Source organism: Pistacia vera, unplaced genomic scaffold (genome assembly GCF_008641045.1).
Source record: "Pistacia vera cultivar Batoury unplaced genomic scaffold, PisVer_v2 Contig11, whole genome shotgun sequence".
NCBI classification, from domain to species: Eukaryota; Viridiplantae; Streptophyta; class Magnoliopsida; order Sapindales; family Anacardiaceae; genus Pistacia; species Pistacia vera.
The window spans coordinates 781844-799969 of NW_022195137.1; the positions used below are offsets into that span (position 1 = coordinate 781844).

The 18126-nt window shown below is 37.0% G+C and overlaps 2 protein-coding genes across 2 annotated transcripts; one reads left to right on the forward strand and one right to left on the reverse strand.

Moving 5' to 3' along the window:
* Positions 1-553: 553 nt before the first annotated feature.
* On the reverse strand, positions 554-2824 carry LOC116138800 (two-pore potassium channel 5-like). The gene is made up of 2 exons (XM_031424471.1): positions 1717-2824; positions 554-1123 (listed from the first exon to the last, which is right to left on the reverse strand). Exons 1-2 carry the CDS (start codon positions 2736-2738, stop codon positions 976-978), a joined length of 1170 nt encoding a protein of 389 aa, XP_031280331.1. The 5' UTR covers positions 2739-2824; the 3' UTR covers positions 554-975.
* A 2271-nt stretch (positions 2825-5095) lies between these two features.
* Positions 5096-6715, forward strand: LOC116139338 (acyl transferase 4). The gene is made up of 2 exons (XM_031425021.1): positions 5096-5529; positions 5718-6715. The coding sequence occupies exons 1-2, from the start codon at positions 5122-5124 to the stop codon at positions 6573-6575; spliced, it is 1266 nt and encodes a 421-aa protein (XP_031280881.1). The 5' UTR covers positions 5096-5121; the 3' UTR covers positions 6576-6715.
* The last annotated feature ends 11411 nt before the right edge of the window (positions 6716-18126 follow it).

An 18126-nucleotide genomic window follows, 5' to 3' on the forward strand; every position in this document is an offset into this window, starting at 1 on the left:
AATATAAATGGATCGTCAATTGGTTGGTTATGATGACACACCAAATACAATCTCAATCATCTCTTAACCCATCTCCTAGAAAATCTATCTAGATCTAACCAACACCAGCGTAGATCAATTTCAACCAGATCTTACAACCGCCGACGTCGACAACCCTCCCCATTATCACAAAAATACCCTCCTCACCCTCAATTGGTTAATACTAAAATAATACTAAAATAAAGACGTTTTATCATTGTTAGAGGTCAGATAATGATGTATAGGCTGATTAACCAGTTGACAAACGAAGGCAAGCATTACTTTTCTATAACCAATCAAATTTCTTACCAGAATATCATTTAAGAAGCGGATAAAAATTAAAATACATAAAGGTCTCTTATCTCATCCTCCTGGACATTCCTATATGCAAATCATTAATAAAAAAATCATACTTGGCAAAATCATTTTGAAGATAAATAATCGATTAGGGTGTGACTTCTCCGCCTGGAAATTTTAAATATTGAATGACCTAATCCTAACTGATCTACAGACCCACACAAAAGAAAAGAATGCATAAAGTTAAAATTTTTTCATTACATTTCTCAGCAAAGTCAATACATATATACATCATAAAATCATATTTAAGAGCCTCTATGAGATTAAAACTCTCTAGTTTGGGTTCTCAAGAGAACAACCATCTCATCATCTCCTCTTTCTACCACTTCCTTTTTTCTTCCAAGAATGTACCATCTAAAACTAATATAATACAGTTTATGCACTTAAGTGAATGATGCATGCAAATTTGCAATTCATCATCGACCAACTACGGTATTTCTTAAGACTCCACACTTATATTTTTCATTTTCCTTGGCATGAAAATGCTCAGAGCCTCAGATTACCAAATATTTCTCTGTGTATTTATGTCACTTCCGTAATAAGATGATAAACCCTGAATCCTCTATTGAAATAACATGAATATAAATCATTCTTTTACTGTCAAAAGCTATCCTCCAAAAGACGAGGCAATGTTATTTTCCCAAAGTTGCTAGGATCAAGCTTGCTAAACTGGTTGCAAATCTGCATTATATCTTTCTCTCCAATCTTTCCCATCTCCTTTAGCTTGTAGATAACATATTCTGATTTGCTGAAAACAAAAGGTTTAAAAACAATGGACCTGAGATTGCATTTGATTTAATTTGTTCTAAAAAACAAAGAATTGATATTTATGTTATCATTGACAACTGACAAGACATCATGGAAATTTTACACCTCAGGCTCAGAGTACCTAACAATAGCAGAGTCTTCCTGATCCTGATATTAGTTCTGCGATTTTTACTTGCTCTAAAATGAATCAAATGTGTTGCACAATCTCCTTTTAAGATATATAAGAAGTGCTAACATCTCAATTAAAACAATTCTCACCCTTAGTTAATCAAAAGGAATCCCATCAATTATTGTTTTACTATTAACCTAATTTTGACATAATAACTAAAGCTTGAAAACTCATTAATCTAACAACTCGTCAACCTGTAGATGTATTTCAAACTATTAACAATTCTCACCTAGTTCAATCTGCATGCATTCATTGTTGAAAAACTAAGCATAAATCTACTGAAATGAACAAGTTATATTCAATATTCACCATAAATCCACTACTTTCCCCGATAAAAATCGAATAAAGTAACTCCAACAGCAAATCAAGAGTCAAATCTGAGCAAAGAAGATATAGAACCTCACCTAATGAAGCCATTGTTGTTGATATCAGCAGCAAGCAAATCCTCAACAGTGATATCTCTGTGCAACACCCACTTAGCAATCCTCCTGTGCCTCTTATCAATTCTTGCCTCAGTCAAGTACAAAAACGCCCGCGCCACCATCAAGGTCGAAAACAAAAGCCAAACTGCCGCGAATAACCGTCCAGGCAAGGTCTTAAATGCCTTGTCTCCATATCCAACCGTAGTCACCGACATAACCGATAAATAAACCGAATCAAGCAAATCAAGATCCTCCACGAAGAACAAGATTAAAGCTCCGACACCAATACACAAAACCACTACACCAAGTGCCAAACCAACTTTCAATCTTATCCTCATCCTTCCTTTGGCCACGTCAACAATGTAATTTCTTGCAGAAAATCCTTGTTCTGCTTTACCCATTTGTATGCCAGTTAATATCATGTTTTCTTGAAGATCAAGAACATAATTCACCAGCCCACTTAGTAAAATATCTATAAATCCAAAGCCCACCAAGACGAAAACACAAGCAAAAACTTTTGTTGCTGGCGTTAAAGGAGCGATGTCACCGTAGCCAATAGTGCACATGGTGACAATACAGAAGTAGAGAGCATCAACAACTGGGTGAGTTTCTACACCTGAGAAATTTTCCGTGTTAAAAGAATATATGGTAACACCAAGTAAAAGGTATAAAGTAAGCAAAAACACAGCTTGTCTGATTATGGAGCTGGACTCTGATTGTGGTTTAGGAACTTGGTGTGTTTTATGTTTAGTATCACAAAAGACGACCATGGCTGGAGCAGTTTTGCATCTGTGAAGTGAACCCGGTTTCTTGGTTCGGTTCTCAAGATCAGTTGTTGAAGACTGCGGCATTTGTTGTTGTGGATGGTCTTGGATTTCATTGAAGATATAAGGACTAGAGAGAGATTGTTGAATTGGGAATGAGAAGTCACGGTCATGTTCTTCTAGAATAACACCGAGATGTTGGGGTTTTGTTTGGGAGTCAAGAAAAGGCTCTTTCTCCATCTGCGGAAAAGAAAATGCATAGGAAAGAAAAGAAAATATTTTGGATTTGTGGAACGAGATGGCTTATGCTTCTGGACCTGCGGTTGTTGGAGTGTTGTGTCTGATTGGCTGTTTTGCCTGTTCACATACTCCAGTGGCCAGCCTATCATAGGCTAGCTTGGACCCACTGATAGAGATTAGAGACCTTAAACTCTAATTAGTGTTATTTCCTTCGCAATAATAATGAATCCATGGTGATGGTGATCACTTTGTGACGTAAAAAAGAGGAGGAGGAGAATGGGCTAAATCCACGTGTAAAGTCAAAAGGTATTAAATAAGTATGTCTTATTTAAATGGTTAAATTTTTTATTACAGAAAAACTCAAAACATTCGCTGTAGGTTGTCGCCAAATTAAGCTATGTTAAAGATAATATTTCGATGGCAATTAATTAGATAAAAGCAGCCATTCGGCTGTTGGTGGCCACACTAAACATGAGATTAGTATGTTGTACGGAAGAGGGACCAACCGACAAGTGTCCTAAAACAAAAGCAAGCAGGGATTCAATAACTCGATCTATAAAGTGTAACATAGGACAGCGCTGGAGAAATAATTGTGTGTACTCTGCGATCTGGATCCTTCCTTTTATTTCCCCCTTCCAAATTATTTTTATTTACTTCATATTTTCTCTTGGCGAAAATCGATACACATCGATTAATTGATTCTGGTCCTGTGATTGTGTTCATATGGCAACCCAAGAAAGAAAGAAAAAACAAAACCACGTTGTGGATAGCAAGACATCTTAGAAGGTATATACAATCCACCTAAAACAAGGGAAAAAATATTTTATTAATTTTATATTATTAATGTGTGATTTTGATACCAATAATTATATAATATAAAGTATTATAAAATTACACGTGAGATAATTGTGAGATGTGTTTATAATGTAATGATGATGTTTGTTTATTAATATGTAAATAACAAATTGATAAGAGAGATTTTTAAAGTGATTCAGATGTTATGAGCAAGTAGAACGTCCATTGTAATTATATTATAGTTTCTTTTGTGATTGTTAGTGATGATTACAAAGAGAGCGATCTTTGGTAGTTACAAGTGTTTGAAGTGTTCTAAGAGAATAATTAGCTAGTCTCTTTCTAGTAGTGTGTCTTTGTTATTTTTTTTGTAAAGTACGTATATAAAATCGATCCCTTCAATCCCGTTTTGAAGAGTAAAGTTACCTATTTATACTATTTTCAGCTCAAAGTAATAAATGCTTTTACAAGTTACCTTGATTTAGTAAAGATCTTCCTTCATTCTATTCATTGAGAGCTATCCACACCCTTAAATTTTGAAATTCTGGCAAATAGCTCCACAAAATATCCCTTTGAGTCGATTTAAGGATCAAACAAGTATTATTTTTTGCCTTCAAGCGCTTGGAATCCCGGTTGGTGGAGATACATGCTGAGAGTTGATTGATGGAGTGCTCATTGATGGAGAAGTTTTTTGAACCTTGATGGGTGGAGATGACATCAGCATTATTTAGGCATAACACATGTTATGAGCCCCCTATACCATTGTCTCCACCTCAAATACATCAATTTTTTCTATGCAAACACTATTATAAAAGTTTTTGAGTAAATACTGGAAGAGGTGAGTCAGGTCAAAGTGCGATGGCAAACTGCAAACTCATTTAAATTAATTAATGTCTACGTTTTATTGCATTTCACAGATCCTTTTAGCACACGGGCTGGGCTATTGATTGAGGCATTATGAATCAATTAACTTGAAACTCTGATGTCTCAAACAACCCCTTCTCCGCACTTTCCTTAGAAGGCAATCACGCTAATTGAGTAACAATTGCTGCAATACACACAAAAACCTAGCAGTTCCATTCCCGTCAGGATGCGCCATGTTTCTATAGACGCTCCACTTTAAACATTAATTATTCACTAAGTTGAAGAAACTTCTAAAGTTTCTCCAAACAAATTACAGGCACCATATTGAAATTTCAAAAAGTTGGGAGTCCCTGAACTACATTCTACAACTATAACTATTTCAACTGAATTATGTAATATCTCAACTCCTAACTATATCAAGTCATAAAAAAGCAACTAACACATAATATACAGAAAGCAAGACCCAGCCATACGAAAATGTGATGTTATTCCTCAACAATAATTTCTATATCAAGTCGTAAAAAAAAGTAACTAACGAATATAATATACAGAAAGCAAGACTAAGTTATCCAGTCCGGGTTACCAAACCAAAGTTAGACTTCCAAGCAAAGTTCCAACTTGTTTTAAAATATAAACTTCCTAGTCTTATGTATATAAAAGATGATTCAAGTCATGTTATAACAATGTGCTTCCATCCTAGCTTTTCTTATTATACTCTATCCACACCATGACTCTGTGTGTAATCAGATCAAATCGAAGCCTCGTTAAGCCGGCTGAAAAAACACCATTTGGAATATTAGAACTATCAGCCATCGATAGAATTCCAGTTCTAAGATGCAATGCTCGAACGTTACATGTGTTTAGACATGGCCCTGAAGCAGCTCAAGTGATAAGAGGAGCTTTGTCCAGGGCATTGGTTCCTTACTATCCGCTTGCAGGAAGGCTAAAGGAGTCGAGCCAAGGTCTACTTCAAATTGAATGTTGTGGAGAAGGAGCATGGTTTGTTGAGGCATCTGCTAGTTGTACCCTGGATTCTGTCAATTACTACAATGATGTTTCATCCATCCCGTATGATGAACTACTTTCTGATTCTGTTCCAAAAACCGAGGGCATGGAACCACTTGTTCAAATGCAGGTACCATATGAACAACCAATTCATAATAATTTACTACTATAAAACAAATTTAATTTATTCCTATTTATTAACTCAATGTGAAGACCTCAATAAAATATTCACGAATGGTTTTTCTAAAAGCAACTAACAACCATTAGCATAAGAACAGTATCTTAGAAAAATATTTTTAAACTCGATTCTCTTTTCAGGTGACACAATTCGCATGTGGTGGGTTTGTGATTGGTCTCACATTCTGCCATGCTATATGTGATGGCCTAGGAGCTGCACAATTCCTAAATGCTGTTGGGGAGATGGCAAGAGGCCTTGAGCATCCCAGCATAGCACCCGTGTGGCACAGGGATTTTTCTCCATCACAACCTCAGCTAGAAGATGCCACTCAATTGCCAAATTTACCACCACCAATGCCAAGTTACCGGCTAGAGCATGCCAACATAGACATTTCCATGAATCACATCAACCAGCTGAAGCGTCAATTTCATGAGTCAACAGGCCTAACTTGCTCTGCCTTCGAAGTTGTAGCTGCCACTTTTTGGAGACATAGAACACGAGCAATAAACTTTGAGAAGAAAACTGAAGTGAAGCTTGTTTTCTTTGCAAATTGCCGCCAACTCTTGGACCCTCCTTTGCCTAGAGGTTTCTACGGCAATTGTTTCTTCCCCGTGACTATTACAAATTCAAGTGAATGGCTTGCACAAGCAACAAATGTTGATGTGGTAAAACTGATTCAAGAAGCAAAGACTAAGCTACCTTTTGAGTTTGTTAAAAATATGAATGGAGATTATACAAGGAACGGTGAGGACCCATTTGCACCACCACTAAGTTACACCACATTGTTTATATCAGAGTGGGGTCGACTTGGATTCAATCAGATTGACTATGGATGGGGACCACCTGTACACGTGGTACCAATTCAAGGCTCTAGCGTCATACCTGTTGGGATAGTGGGGTCACTGCCTTTGCCTGATATGGGCATCCGTTTGATGACGTGGAGCGTTGAAGAGGCCCATCTCCAGCCCTTCATCCACCTCATGACCACACCGATTTGATTGTATTTTTAATTTACTTTCTTTTTAATTGTTGGTTTGATATTATGAATTACAATAACTACCATCTTCATCAAGAGAGTCGAAATGTAATAAACAAGTGCCAATTAACAAATAATTTCTGAGTTTTTCTGACTGGTTCATACAGGCCCAAAAATAAATCAGAGATGATTGGATGAATGCTGTCTGAATCTGATTAATAAATAGAAGGGAACATTTCGCATTCCCATGAAGCAGCTTTAGCGATAATTTCGGGACTTTCGCCTACAGTCATAGAGTTTCACCGCCAAAAAATATTGGACCAAAAGTGGAGGCATTCACATTCCGTCCTTTTTTAATATCACTTTTTTTTTTTTAATTAAATTTTTTATCAGTCTTTAAAACTATGAGAAACTATTAAAAGCTCAGTCACTTTCATAGTTCAAAAACATTGTTCGAGGTTCAAGACCGGAGCTTCAATATTTTTACTCGAGTTTTGAGGCGTTTAGTTTATCAACTAGTGGTTGCAGCAGTCCGGTGGAGGCACAACAATCAGGCCGAGCCGATAAGACATGATCTTGGATCAAATAAGTCACCTATGAATATGGTCCTATGGAACAGCCCAAATTTTGGGTCCGTTATAGCTGAGCCCAGTTTGTGGTTACTCTGGTTCTTTGTTCTAGTTTTTGGGCCTAAGTAGAAGCCCTTAATTAAGATGTGGACAACGGTGGGTAGGCAAATATCCTCAGTGGGTCTGCTCCTCCGTTTATATTTTGTATTTACACGTCTTTTGTATTAATTGGGAAGACAGAAAATCAGCATTAATTACCCTTCTAGAAGACAAAGTTGGGTAATTACAGCTGAAAAGCTCAGAGACAACGAGGAGTTAGAACATAATTGTCATAAATTTAATTCGTGAAAGAAGCATACAAACAAGAAGAAAAATTATTCGTCAGGCGTGTTTAGTCATACAGGAATCTGTTGATGAGTTATTGGGAGAAAATGACAAGAATGAACATGTTTAAATAATAGATAAGAATTGATCAAAACACTGCTGCTTGGCTGGAGGAGCAGAGCTTTGAATTCATTATAGAAACGCACTGGAAGCGAGTTGAATTATAGGGATGACAATTGGACGCATGAACAGATGTTAAGGTCGGTGCCTCCCATACTTCCCACACCTCACCAACACCAAAAGGGTAAAACAAGATGGACTGAGATGAGACAAAATAAATAATAATTGAATTATAATGAAACACAATATTTAGGTACAAAGTCATCCTCCAACTCCATTGCTTCAGGAGAATTATATAACTTTGATTGCTCCAAATTAGCAAGCAACAGCTCAGTGGATTTAATGTTGATTCGGTAGTCAAACAAAGAGTCATTTTTCTTTTTTGGCGGGACAGATACTTGGTTAGGTTTGTGTAAAATTTCCTAACAAAACTACTATTGGGTGACCTGATAATGAAAAAACAATAAGAGATTTTATGAGCTCTTGTGTTTGAGATCCCCTAAGCACTAATAGGGATAACTACTGAGGTTTTTATCCGATCGACAGTTCTAGGATCCCGATAGATTAGTTTACGTGAATTAAGTTGGTCCGGACACTCCTAGTGTACAGTATGTTAATAATAATAATATTAATGATAATAACAATAAAAGAATTTAACTCTGGTTTTTGACCTTTTGGGAAGATGCAGTATTGCAATTGTGAATTTGTGATTGGCACTGAGAATGCTTGTGAAAAATTATTTTAGGTTATAAATGAATATCCACAACCTATCTGCTTTTCTACATTATTGTGGCTTACACTTAACAGATTCATGATCCCAACATTGACCATTTAAATCTTCAGCAGTCACAAAAAGTTGTACATCTTCGTCCCCTTTTTCCGTTGTGCTAGAAATTTACTCAAGTGAAGGGCTGCGCTGGCCCCGCCGGCCGACTGCTCCGTTTAGAAAACGCAGTGTTTTTTTTTTTTTTTTTTTTTCTTTTTTTTCCTAGGCTTTCATGTTTTATTTTCCTAACATTTAGTTAATTAAATCAACCAATACTAGATATATGTAAATTTTTGCATTTATATGGCCAACTGTAGCTTATTTATCAATTAAGCTTTTGGTTTTGTCCCTATTTAATGGAGTTTATATATACCACGTATTTAATAATTAAGCAATGGGAGTGTGGAATTTCTTAGTGGATGGGACATAAAGAAGCATCCGATAATTCCTTTTTTTTTTTTTTTTTAAAGGGAAGAAGAAGAGAAAAAATCACAGTTACTATTCCGAAAATGACTACTCACAATCCACGTAATTTCCGGGGGAATTTTCTATTGTAATGTAAAGAACAATTCGTTTGACTACCGAGCGAGCAAGACCCACAGCCTTGTGGGCATTAAATTTAGAGTAAATGACATGTACCCACCCAAGATTTGGTGAATCTACAAGTTTCTGTCATTGGTTTTATAAATTTCATGTTCCCACTCTTAGATTAACATTTTAGGGTTTGACACAATATATAATATGTTATTACCAAATTACCCTTTAACTTTTACTTTTAATTGAGACGGCTAAATATCGAAAACTTTCCTGAAAGATGGAAGCTTGTCCTTCGCACCCTTACAAGTTCTGCAAACCCTAGCCACCATAGATCGACCAAAGCTACGACAGCAGAGGCACGAAAGAGACCAGAAGCGACACCTCTCACCCTTGCTTGGGGTGCGCACACCCCCCCCAAACACCATTAGAACTCTCATGCCACAATCACCAAAACCCCTCACAATCCCACCCCGATGCACCCACAAATCACTAGCTGATAGCCCTTGCAATCTCGCATGATTCTCCAAGTTTACGACCAGATTCCAGGTGGTTTTTGACACCGAAAATACCACTTTTCAAAACCATTCAAACCTCTATCTTCTCCTCAACAAAAACCCACACCTCCAATGGCCTCTCCCACTCGCTGTTTGCCAACAATGAGTTGCCAAGTCGTGTTTCTATCATAGGGGTGCGATCGTCATATTTTAAACTTGAGATTGGGTGGGTTATTTTAAAATTTTTATTTTTATTTCAAATTTAATACAATAAAAATGATCAATTTACCTTTTAACCATTATATTAAACTATTTTTTGTTAATTTAAGGACGAAAATCTGGAATTTATGAAATCAATGAGAGTTGCAGATTCGACAAACCTTGGATGGGAACATGTTGTTTACTCTTAAATTAAACAAACTAAAACTTAATAGCCAAGCCTTCAAGGGCCAAAGCAACCTCGTGGAAACAACCATGAGAGACTNTTTATCAATTAAGCTTTTGGTTTTGTCCCTATTTAATGGAGTTTATATATACCACGTATTTTAATATTTAAGCAATGGGAGTGGTGGAATTTCTCAGTGGATGGGGACATAAAGAAGCATCCGATAAATTCCTTTTTTTTTTTTTTTTTTTAAAAGGGAAGAAGAAGAAGAAAAAATCAACAGTTACTATTCCGAAAATGATACTCACAATCCACGTAATTTCCGGGGGAATTTTCTATTGTAATGTAAAGAAAAATTCGTTTGACTACCGAGCGAGCAAGACCCACAGCCTCGTGGCCGTGGGCATTACATTAAGTGTAAAGGACGTGTTCCCACCCAAGATTTGGTAAATCTACAAGTTTCTGCTATTTAAATTCCATGTTCCCACTCTTAGATTAACATGTTAGGGTTTGACACAGTATAAAATATGTTGTTACTAAATTACCCTTTAACTTTTATTTTTAATTGTGACGGCTAAATATCAAAAACCTTCCTGAAAGATGGAAGCTTGTCCTTCACACCCCTACAAGTTGGGCAAACCCCAGCCACTATAGATCGACCAAAGAAGCGACACCTCTCACCCTCGCTTGATCACACCCCCACCCCCCTAAATCACCACCATTAGAACCCCCATGCCACAATCACCAAAACCTCTCACACTCCCACCCTGATGCACCCACAAATCATTGGCCGATAGCTCTTGCAATCTCGCACGATTCTCCAAGTTTACGATCAGATTCCAAGTGGTTTTTGACACCGAAAATACTACTTTTCACAACCATTCAAACCCCTATTTTCTCCTCAACAAAACCCACACCTCCGCTGGCCTTTCCCACTCGCCATTTGCCAACCACAAGTTGCCAAGTCGTGTTTCCATCATAGGGGTGCGATTGTCATATTTTGAACTTGAGATGTGGTGGGTTATTTTAAATTTTTTATTTTTATTTCAAATTTAATACAATGAAAATGACCAATTTATCCTTTGACCATTATATTAAACCATTTTTTGTTAATTTTAGGATGAAATTTTGGAATTTATGAAATCAAGGTGAGAGTTGCAGATTCGGCAAACCTTGGGTGGGAACATGTTGTTTACTCTTAAATTAAACAAATTAAAACTTAATAGCTAAGCCTTCAAGGGCCAAAGCAACCTCGTGGAAACAACCATGAGAGACTCCGATCATGATCATGATCACGGTCATAGCCCCACGGCCCTACCCCTCCCAAATTTTCTCTCTTTTGCCTTTTAAATAATCAAATATTATTTTTCTATTTTACTTCCATTTGAGGACCTGAGAATCCAGAACCCAACTTTTATATTGTGTTTGAAGGCATTCCACACGCTGTCCCAGCCTAGGCCTTTTATACATATTACCTGACCAATCCTAGAGCGAGTATCATATAACTATAAGCTCCTCTTTTTTTTAAAACCCTCAATTTTCAAACCATCGAGACAAAATCCAGCTGATTTTCTACTTATAAATATGGTAATATAACGTCAGATTTTAAATTATTATTTTCTTATATAATGTTATCCTGTCCCATTAATACCGTAGGCTGTAGCCAGACTAAGACTTCGTCAGCTTGTAGAGGATTTTTTTTTTTTTTTAATTGATCTTTTTGAAACATCTCAGCTCTATCTGTACCCAATAAACCTGTCTTTTTTCAAGGATGAAAATTTGATTATTCAGGATTTAAGGCTTGCTGATGTGAAAATTTAGAACTTATCTTAAAAATGTAACAAATGATTGTAAATTGAAATACTAATTGAATATATGAAAACGTTAAAATCTCCTAACAGCTAATTAATTAAGTAATTTCATTTTCATTCATAAACACATTACTTTTACTGGTATGTATATTCAAAAGGGTTGTGATTACTTGTTTTTCTGAATTATTGCTTAAGCAAACAAAAAGCCTTTCATCCTTTATTGGTTTTCGTTTTCAATATTGTTGGCAGAGACTAGAGAGAAAGGTTGATTTAGCTTAGCTAATACAATATTATCGTGATTCCGTGGGAATATATTTTTTTTACAGCACTTTGTCGTCTTCTTTTTCACTCTCACACCAAACCAAATAAGAGATGAACAACCAAAATAAAAAAATGGAGGATACCCGAAAAAAAAAAAAAAAACCAAGTTTTGAAATCAATAATGTTACATTTACACCATCATTAAACCAATTTCATCACATCATATCTATTTTACTAATAATAATTTTATATATTATTAAAAATTTAAAATATTAAAAATTTATGTTATGTAACATATGTCACGTCATGAGTTTTGAAACAATAATGTTAATACATTCTTTTGTTTTGAAATACCTGCACCATAGAAAGTTAAATTACAAAAGGCAAAAAACAAAAAAAAAAAAAAAAAATTTGGTACTCAGTCTCTTTAACTGAAACTAAATATTGTTCTCAAGGTCTATATAGGTATTAAAATTATATAAACTATGGCCTTTTTACGTTTTGCAGAGACGTATGAAAATCAACAGTGCGTATTGAAATAAAAATAAGTATAGTTGACAAATAAAATGGAACCCCGCTTTGACCAACTTGTGCAATAATATTATTGGTGAATAATCGGAGCATGTTGCCCAAGCTAATGCTTTTTATTCAAGCAAAAGCAAATGGCATTTGTATATAAACGGTAATGAACTGTCATAAACGCAAGCACCCACAAAAGTTTCAAGTGTTTTAAGTTCATAAAAGCAGAGCTCTGAAACTGCTCATTTCAACTAACATTGTTCATCTTTTGGTATAGGTAAGCTAATCAATGGCTTTTCTTCTCTGTTTCCACTTTTTGGCAGATGCTTGTGTTCATGTAATGTCTTTGATATATAGGGTCATCTACTTATATGTTGATGATTATAACTATGCTGGTTTGCATCCGAAAAAAGTTCAACTAACACGTTCGTATTTACACATGGCCGCGGTTGCAGAGGATTTTTCTGTCGAAAGTAGACAGAACTTTCAGTGCATCGTCTTCTTTTATTTTTTTTTTTAATTTTCGCATTGTGTATATATGATGGGCAACCTGTTGATTTCTGGTTTTACATTCTCTGTCTATTTCCTTATTGTCCGACGTTCAATGTTACTGGAGAGAGGAAAACACAACACTCTGTTTTGAGATCTCTGTTTTTATTACCAGTTTTTGAAATACTTGCAAGATCAGTTTTTCTATATTTGGGATTTGATCAATAGTGTGTTTTTTCTTTTAAACTAATTAACATACTAAAATTGTTAACTTTGTAATTATTATTGGAATTGGATCTTCTTGTTTTATGTGCTGCTTTTTTGTTGGAAAAAGATCATTTTTTTTTCTCCTTTTGTCAATATTAATACGGTTGATTACTGTGGTTTCTTCTTTACTTTCGAATTTTTATGTTATACTTCTTAAATTTAAGGAATATTTTGTCAAAATTGTTCTCGTCTGGATTTTTTCGCTGCCAATATGTTTCAACCCCCTTCAAACTCAAAATGTATCCAATAATTTTCGTCTTTTTCTATTAATCTAGTCTGAATATTATATAGTCCAATCTGACCATTTTTCCAGCTATTTGGGTTTCATGTCGCTACCCCGAGTATTAATGGTGTGGATGCGCTTGCTTGAAGTTAAATATTCTGATAGTAGTCGTCTGACTGAGCTAGTGTCTTGGATCCAGTAGAATGGCCTTCTGAGATGGTGATACCAGTTCTAATGAGGCCACCACTTCAACAAGCAAAAGAAGAGGCGAATAAGGCGCCAACTGAATGCGACCCAAGAGTTGGAGAAGAGCAGGAAAGAGAAAGCTACAAGGTTCCATTGCAAGTTGTTCGCATTTGCAGATTTTACTGATATAATGCTTGGACATTGGCTCAATTGGAGCTATAGGAAATGGCGTGTGATGCCCTAATGGCAATACGATTTGGTGTCCTTGACTGATTCTTTTGGACAAAACCATAATAACGGCGACGTGGTTGATGCGGTTTCAAAGGTAAAATATGCAGCTTGAGTGGAGTTAATGATTTTTGAACTTATTTGTCACTTTCACTTACTTTCCCCCAGTAAACTTTGTTTGTTCTAAATATGGATATAAATGACGAGTTAGGCCGCAACATGTATTAATGGGGATGTTTTGAACTCTGTCTTTGTTATTCTGAAAGCCTAATTTTTATGAGCACATTTACTATTAATCTCCTGCAAACTCTTAGGTCTCTCTAAAGTTTGTGTACTTGGCAATGGTGCTGGAATACGGCATTCATGCGTAAGTGACCACATACTCGAGATCAGTACCAATTTTAAATTCATTGAGAAGTATTAATCTATATGAGACGAGAACTAAAAGCTCCGTTTATTTGTTTGTCAGAGGTGGCTTGCTGGATGTTACAGGGGAAAGACGTCTGCAAGAATAATAGCTTGTATCTGAAAATATACTGAGACAAGATATTTCTTCTTTGATAAGGAACCAACACAGGCGAGGTATGTCCGAGGAGTTCTGGTGACACTGTTCTTACTACAAGATGCAATGGGTGGAAGGTATGGTGCTGCATTGAGCAAGAAAAAGCACATTGAGTTTTATTCACGTGATATCTCCAAAGCTAAGTCTTCTTATTTTTTCAGGTTGTAATTCCTACAGCTCTTATCACATTTATTGAGGTTTTACGATAGCATTATAAAAGGTGCTGGTTCTCACCCCTGTAATGTTGAGCGCTATTCTCCTCTTGTTAATAACTGGTGGACATCATGGCAGTCATGGTATCCAAATGTCATCCCGTGGACAAAATGCCTATGCAAGCAGCAAGTGTAGTCGACGACAATTGGCTCCATCCTACATTGTATGTATTAGCCGAAACAACCGATATATTGTTTTCAACTTGGTAACTTCCTCGTTTTTTCAATAAACTTTTGTTTTGTATTTGGTTTACAAGATATCTAATAATTTTTGATTTTTTTCAGTGTTGACATTCTACTGGTGAGCAAACAAGCCCATAAAGCTAATTACACAGAGTTTCTTGTTTACCTCTTTATTCAAGATCAAGTTGTTTCATGACGACGTCTGCTGCAGACTAGGTCTCGCTTTGGTCTCTATAAGCAATAGTACTGGCAGTTATGCTTTGGCTTTTGGTCTGTTATGGGTGGCAGGTGTGCTATATTGAACCGACTGAGGATCAGGGTGGCGAGTACTAACTTTATTGATATGTTGTACTTGACTGGTTCAATGTCATGGTCCCGATTCAACTGTGTGAGCTTCTTCTTCCGTTTTCGCTATGATTTTCCACTCCTGGCCGTATCTAATACACTTGTTTGCGGCTTTGGGCTATGTTTGCTTGTTGTGATTGACAATTATGATAATCCATGTCCCTCAGGGCAGGGGGCTCTATCAATCCAGTCTGAGTGCGTTTGCTGCTGTTCAAGCTGCAGCATTTAAGAGTTTGAGCATAAAAATAGAACGAGATATATGCTATGCACAAGTGAAAGTATATGATACATTCGTAGATATCTACTGCGGGATGTTTATTTTCGTTCTCCTGCCACACCAATGAGCCAATTTTAGTGGATTCTCCCTTTTATATTCCGCAAGTGGGACTACTGCTGCTCTTCGTTGGTACAAAGTGGAATGGGAAGTCACACAGTTGTTATCTGATAGGAAGATTTTATGACTCCCAAGCTGGTGAAGATTCTTATAGATGTCTTACCTTAGAGAATTTCCCTTCAATGATTAGGGAGAAATTGGTCTTGTCAGCCATGAAGCCCGTGGTTTGTTTACGGGAGCATTAAGTATACATCTGCGTATTGAAGGACTGTGCAACACATTGAAAGATAACAACAGCACCTGAAAACTCGCAACTGATCTGTCCAGTTCATTTGATAACTACCTCAGGTTTTACTTACTGAGTTATTGTTTTCAATGAAATCGTCGTAGCTTTAGTGGACTTGATTTCCCTCCTGATACCCTAGTTTTCCACTTTATATACAGTGGACTCACAACTACTATGTTGTGTGAGCATGTAACGCAAGTTGTCTGGGGACGACACAGAGAAGTTGCAATAGCATAGCAATTCTAAAGATCCTCGATGTTACTGTTAGATGAAGCTACGAGTGCACTTGATGCGATCCTGAGAGGCCGATGTGGTCAAAGAGGCACTAGAACCCAGGATAATGGTCAATCGTGACTACTTCATAGTTGCCCAGCCGTCTTTAGGACTGTGAGCAATGCTGATACGATTTGCTGCATTCATCGAGAAAATGGGTTGAAAAAGTAACTTAAAATGTAGCTGTAGCTTATTACCTATTTAACTCATTTACACAGGAAGCTATATGACTATTATTGTCACATAATTCATTTCTCTTTTCTTTTTCAAACTATCCACCTTATAGCCATATGCCTATGATTTCCGTATGAACTTCACAGTATATATCACTGCTTATTTTGAACATTTTTTAATAATACGTGAATAGTAGTGTGTTTCTATTCCTGTTGGCAGGCAGAATTATGCAGAAGCTAATTCATCTGGGCTTTTGAAGTTTGACTCCACCGTGTAAGACCCAAAGTCCTTATATTTTCATCATTATTCAGGCCCCACATTCCAGCTACTCACCGAGATCCTGGATAGGCTCTAAGCTTTACTGCTTAACGTACAGGCAAGTAAAAGGATGCAGCGACAGGTTATAGATGTGGCACAACCAAATTAGACAATTCGAACGGATACCTTTAGGAGTGTCTAGTCAAAGATGTCCCTGGGACGTTCCATAATCTCGGTTCCTCGCATTGGAATCAGTCGCCACTCACTTCGGTCCTCGTCATCTTGGTACTAACCTCCGTTTGGACACATGTGGCTGATACTGGCCATGGCAGATCCGAAGATCCGTCCACTAAGGCCAACAGAACCTCCGACTCCATATTCGACGCCATGTTGCTTGCCATCTCAAAGCCGATAATCCCATTATCCTTTCTTCTACTTGGATCCATATCTTCTATTGCATGTCATGTTTAATGATAATCACTTTTTGGTATACTAATTTTTCTCCGTATTAATTGAAACTTTTACAAACCACCGTGATGAACTGATAAAGGATACAATCTTCTGTCGTCAATAATAGTCGGTTGTGGTTTGCGGGAGTCGCGCATTAATCAGCCAATCCGCCACCCAAACATACTTCTTTTCTGTTGCTGGATCATTTAAGTCCAACGGATCGAAGTCAAAGGTTTTGTAACTTGGTTCACAATGGAGGTAATGTTCGTTTTGTCAGCTGAGCACTCAATGGAACCATTGGGGCAAGTGCTATCAGCAGATGCAGCACTCAGTGCGCGCGTCTATTTGGAGTCACTGTCTCAGCTTGTTCAAAACGTGGCATCTCAGCTGGCAGGTTTGGTCATTGCTTTTACTGCAACGTTGGCAGTTAGCCTTTATCATCCTTGCCATCAATCCTCTAATAGAGATCACCTGGTACTTGTCAGGGAAGTTTCCCTGACAAGGATTCAGTCGGCAGATGCAAGGTATCCTTTCTAATTTAAATATTTTTATTGTGGCAGCACTGCTAAATTACCTATATGGTTAATGTAAACTAATATACTATAGTTTTATTAATATTAGGTCCTTTTAATGTAATTCATTTGCAGAAGAAGTACGAGGAAGCACAAGCCAAGTTGTCCATATGCAGTTGGACATATAAGAAACCAGTTGCGCTTCCTTTCTGTGCTGGGGAGAAGGATGCAACTATTAACAAGAACTGTCGGCGTCCATATGGCGGGAACTGGGAATAATAGGCGAAGGGTTGACCACTGGAGACAAGATTTGGACTATCTTTCTTCTTGCTTTTTTCTGTCCTATGCACCATTTCTAGATTCGCTGGGGTCGACTTGTTGGCTGGCAAAACAACATTTCTAGCTGTGTTTAGAGTATGTATACATTCATAATAAACGCCTATTTTCCAAAGCTACAACTCCATTTGTAACCACCGAGTTTTTTTCCAACATACGAAGCTTAGCTATGTCCGTGTTGCAGGTCTTTTTTTTGCTTTGACCATGGCAGTCTTGGGAATGTTCTCAACCCCAGCTCCTTTGCTTCCCGGAGTCCCACCACAAGCTAGCTAGGGCTGCGCGCTCAATATATTGCATTATAGACCGACCAGTCCAAAATGACTCTAGTTATTGTCTGGACATACACATAGAAACGTCAAGGGGATATTAGAGCTCTCATCAGGCTTTATATCAACTTTAAGGCCAGATGTTCAGATTCTCCGAATAAGTCACTCACTATGGCCATTCTCTGTGCCAGGTACTCAGAATA

Coding starts and splice junctions, on each gene's coding strand:
- LOC116139338 (XM_031425021.1), top strand. CDS start 5,122: ATGACTCTGTGTGTAATCAGATCAAATCGAAGCCTCGTTAAGCCGGCT. Junction 5,530..5,717: donor AACCACTTGTTCAAATGCAG/GTACCATATGAA, acceptor TTCTCTTTTCAG/GTGACACAATTCGCATGTGG.
- LOC116138800 (XM_031424471.1), bottom strand. CDS start 2,738: ATGGAGAAAGAGCCTTTTCTTGACTCCCAAACAAAACCCCAACATCTC. Junction 1,124..1,716: donor AACAACAATGGCTTCATTAG/GTGAGGTTCTAT, acceptor TTTTGTTTTCAG/CAAATCAGAATATGTTATCT.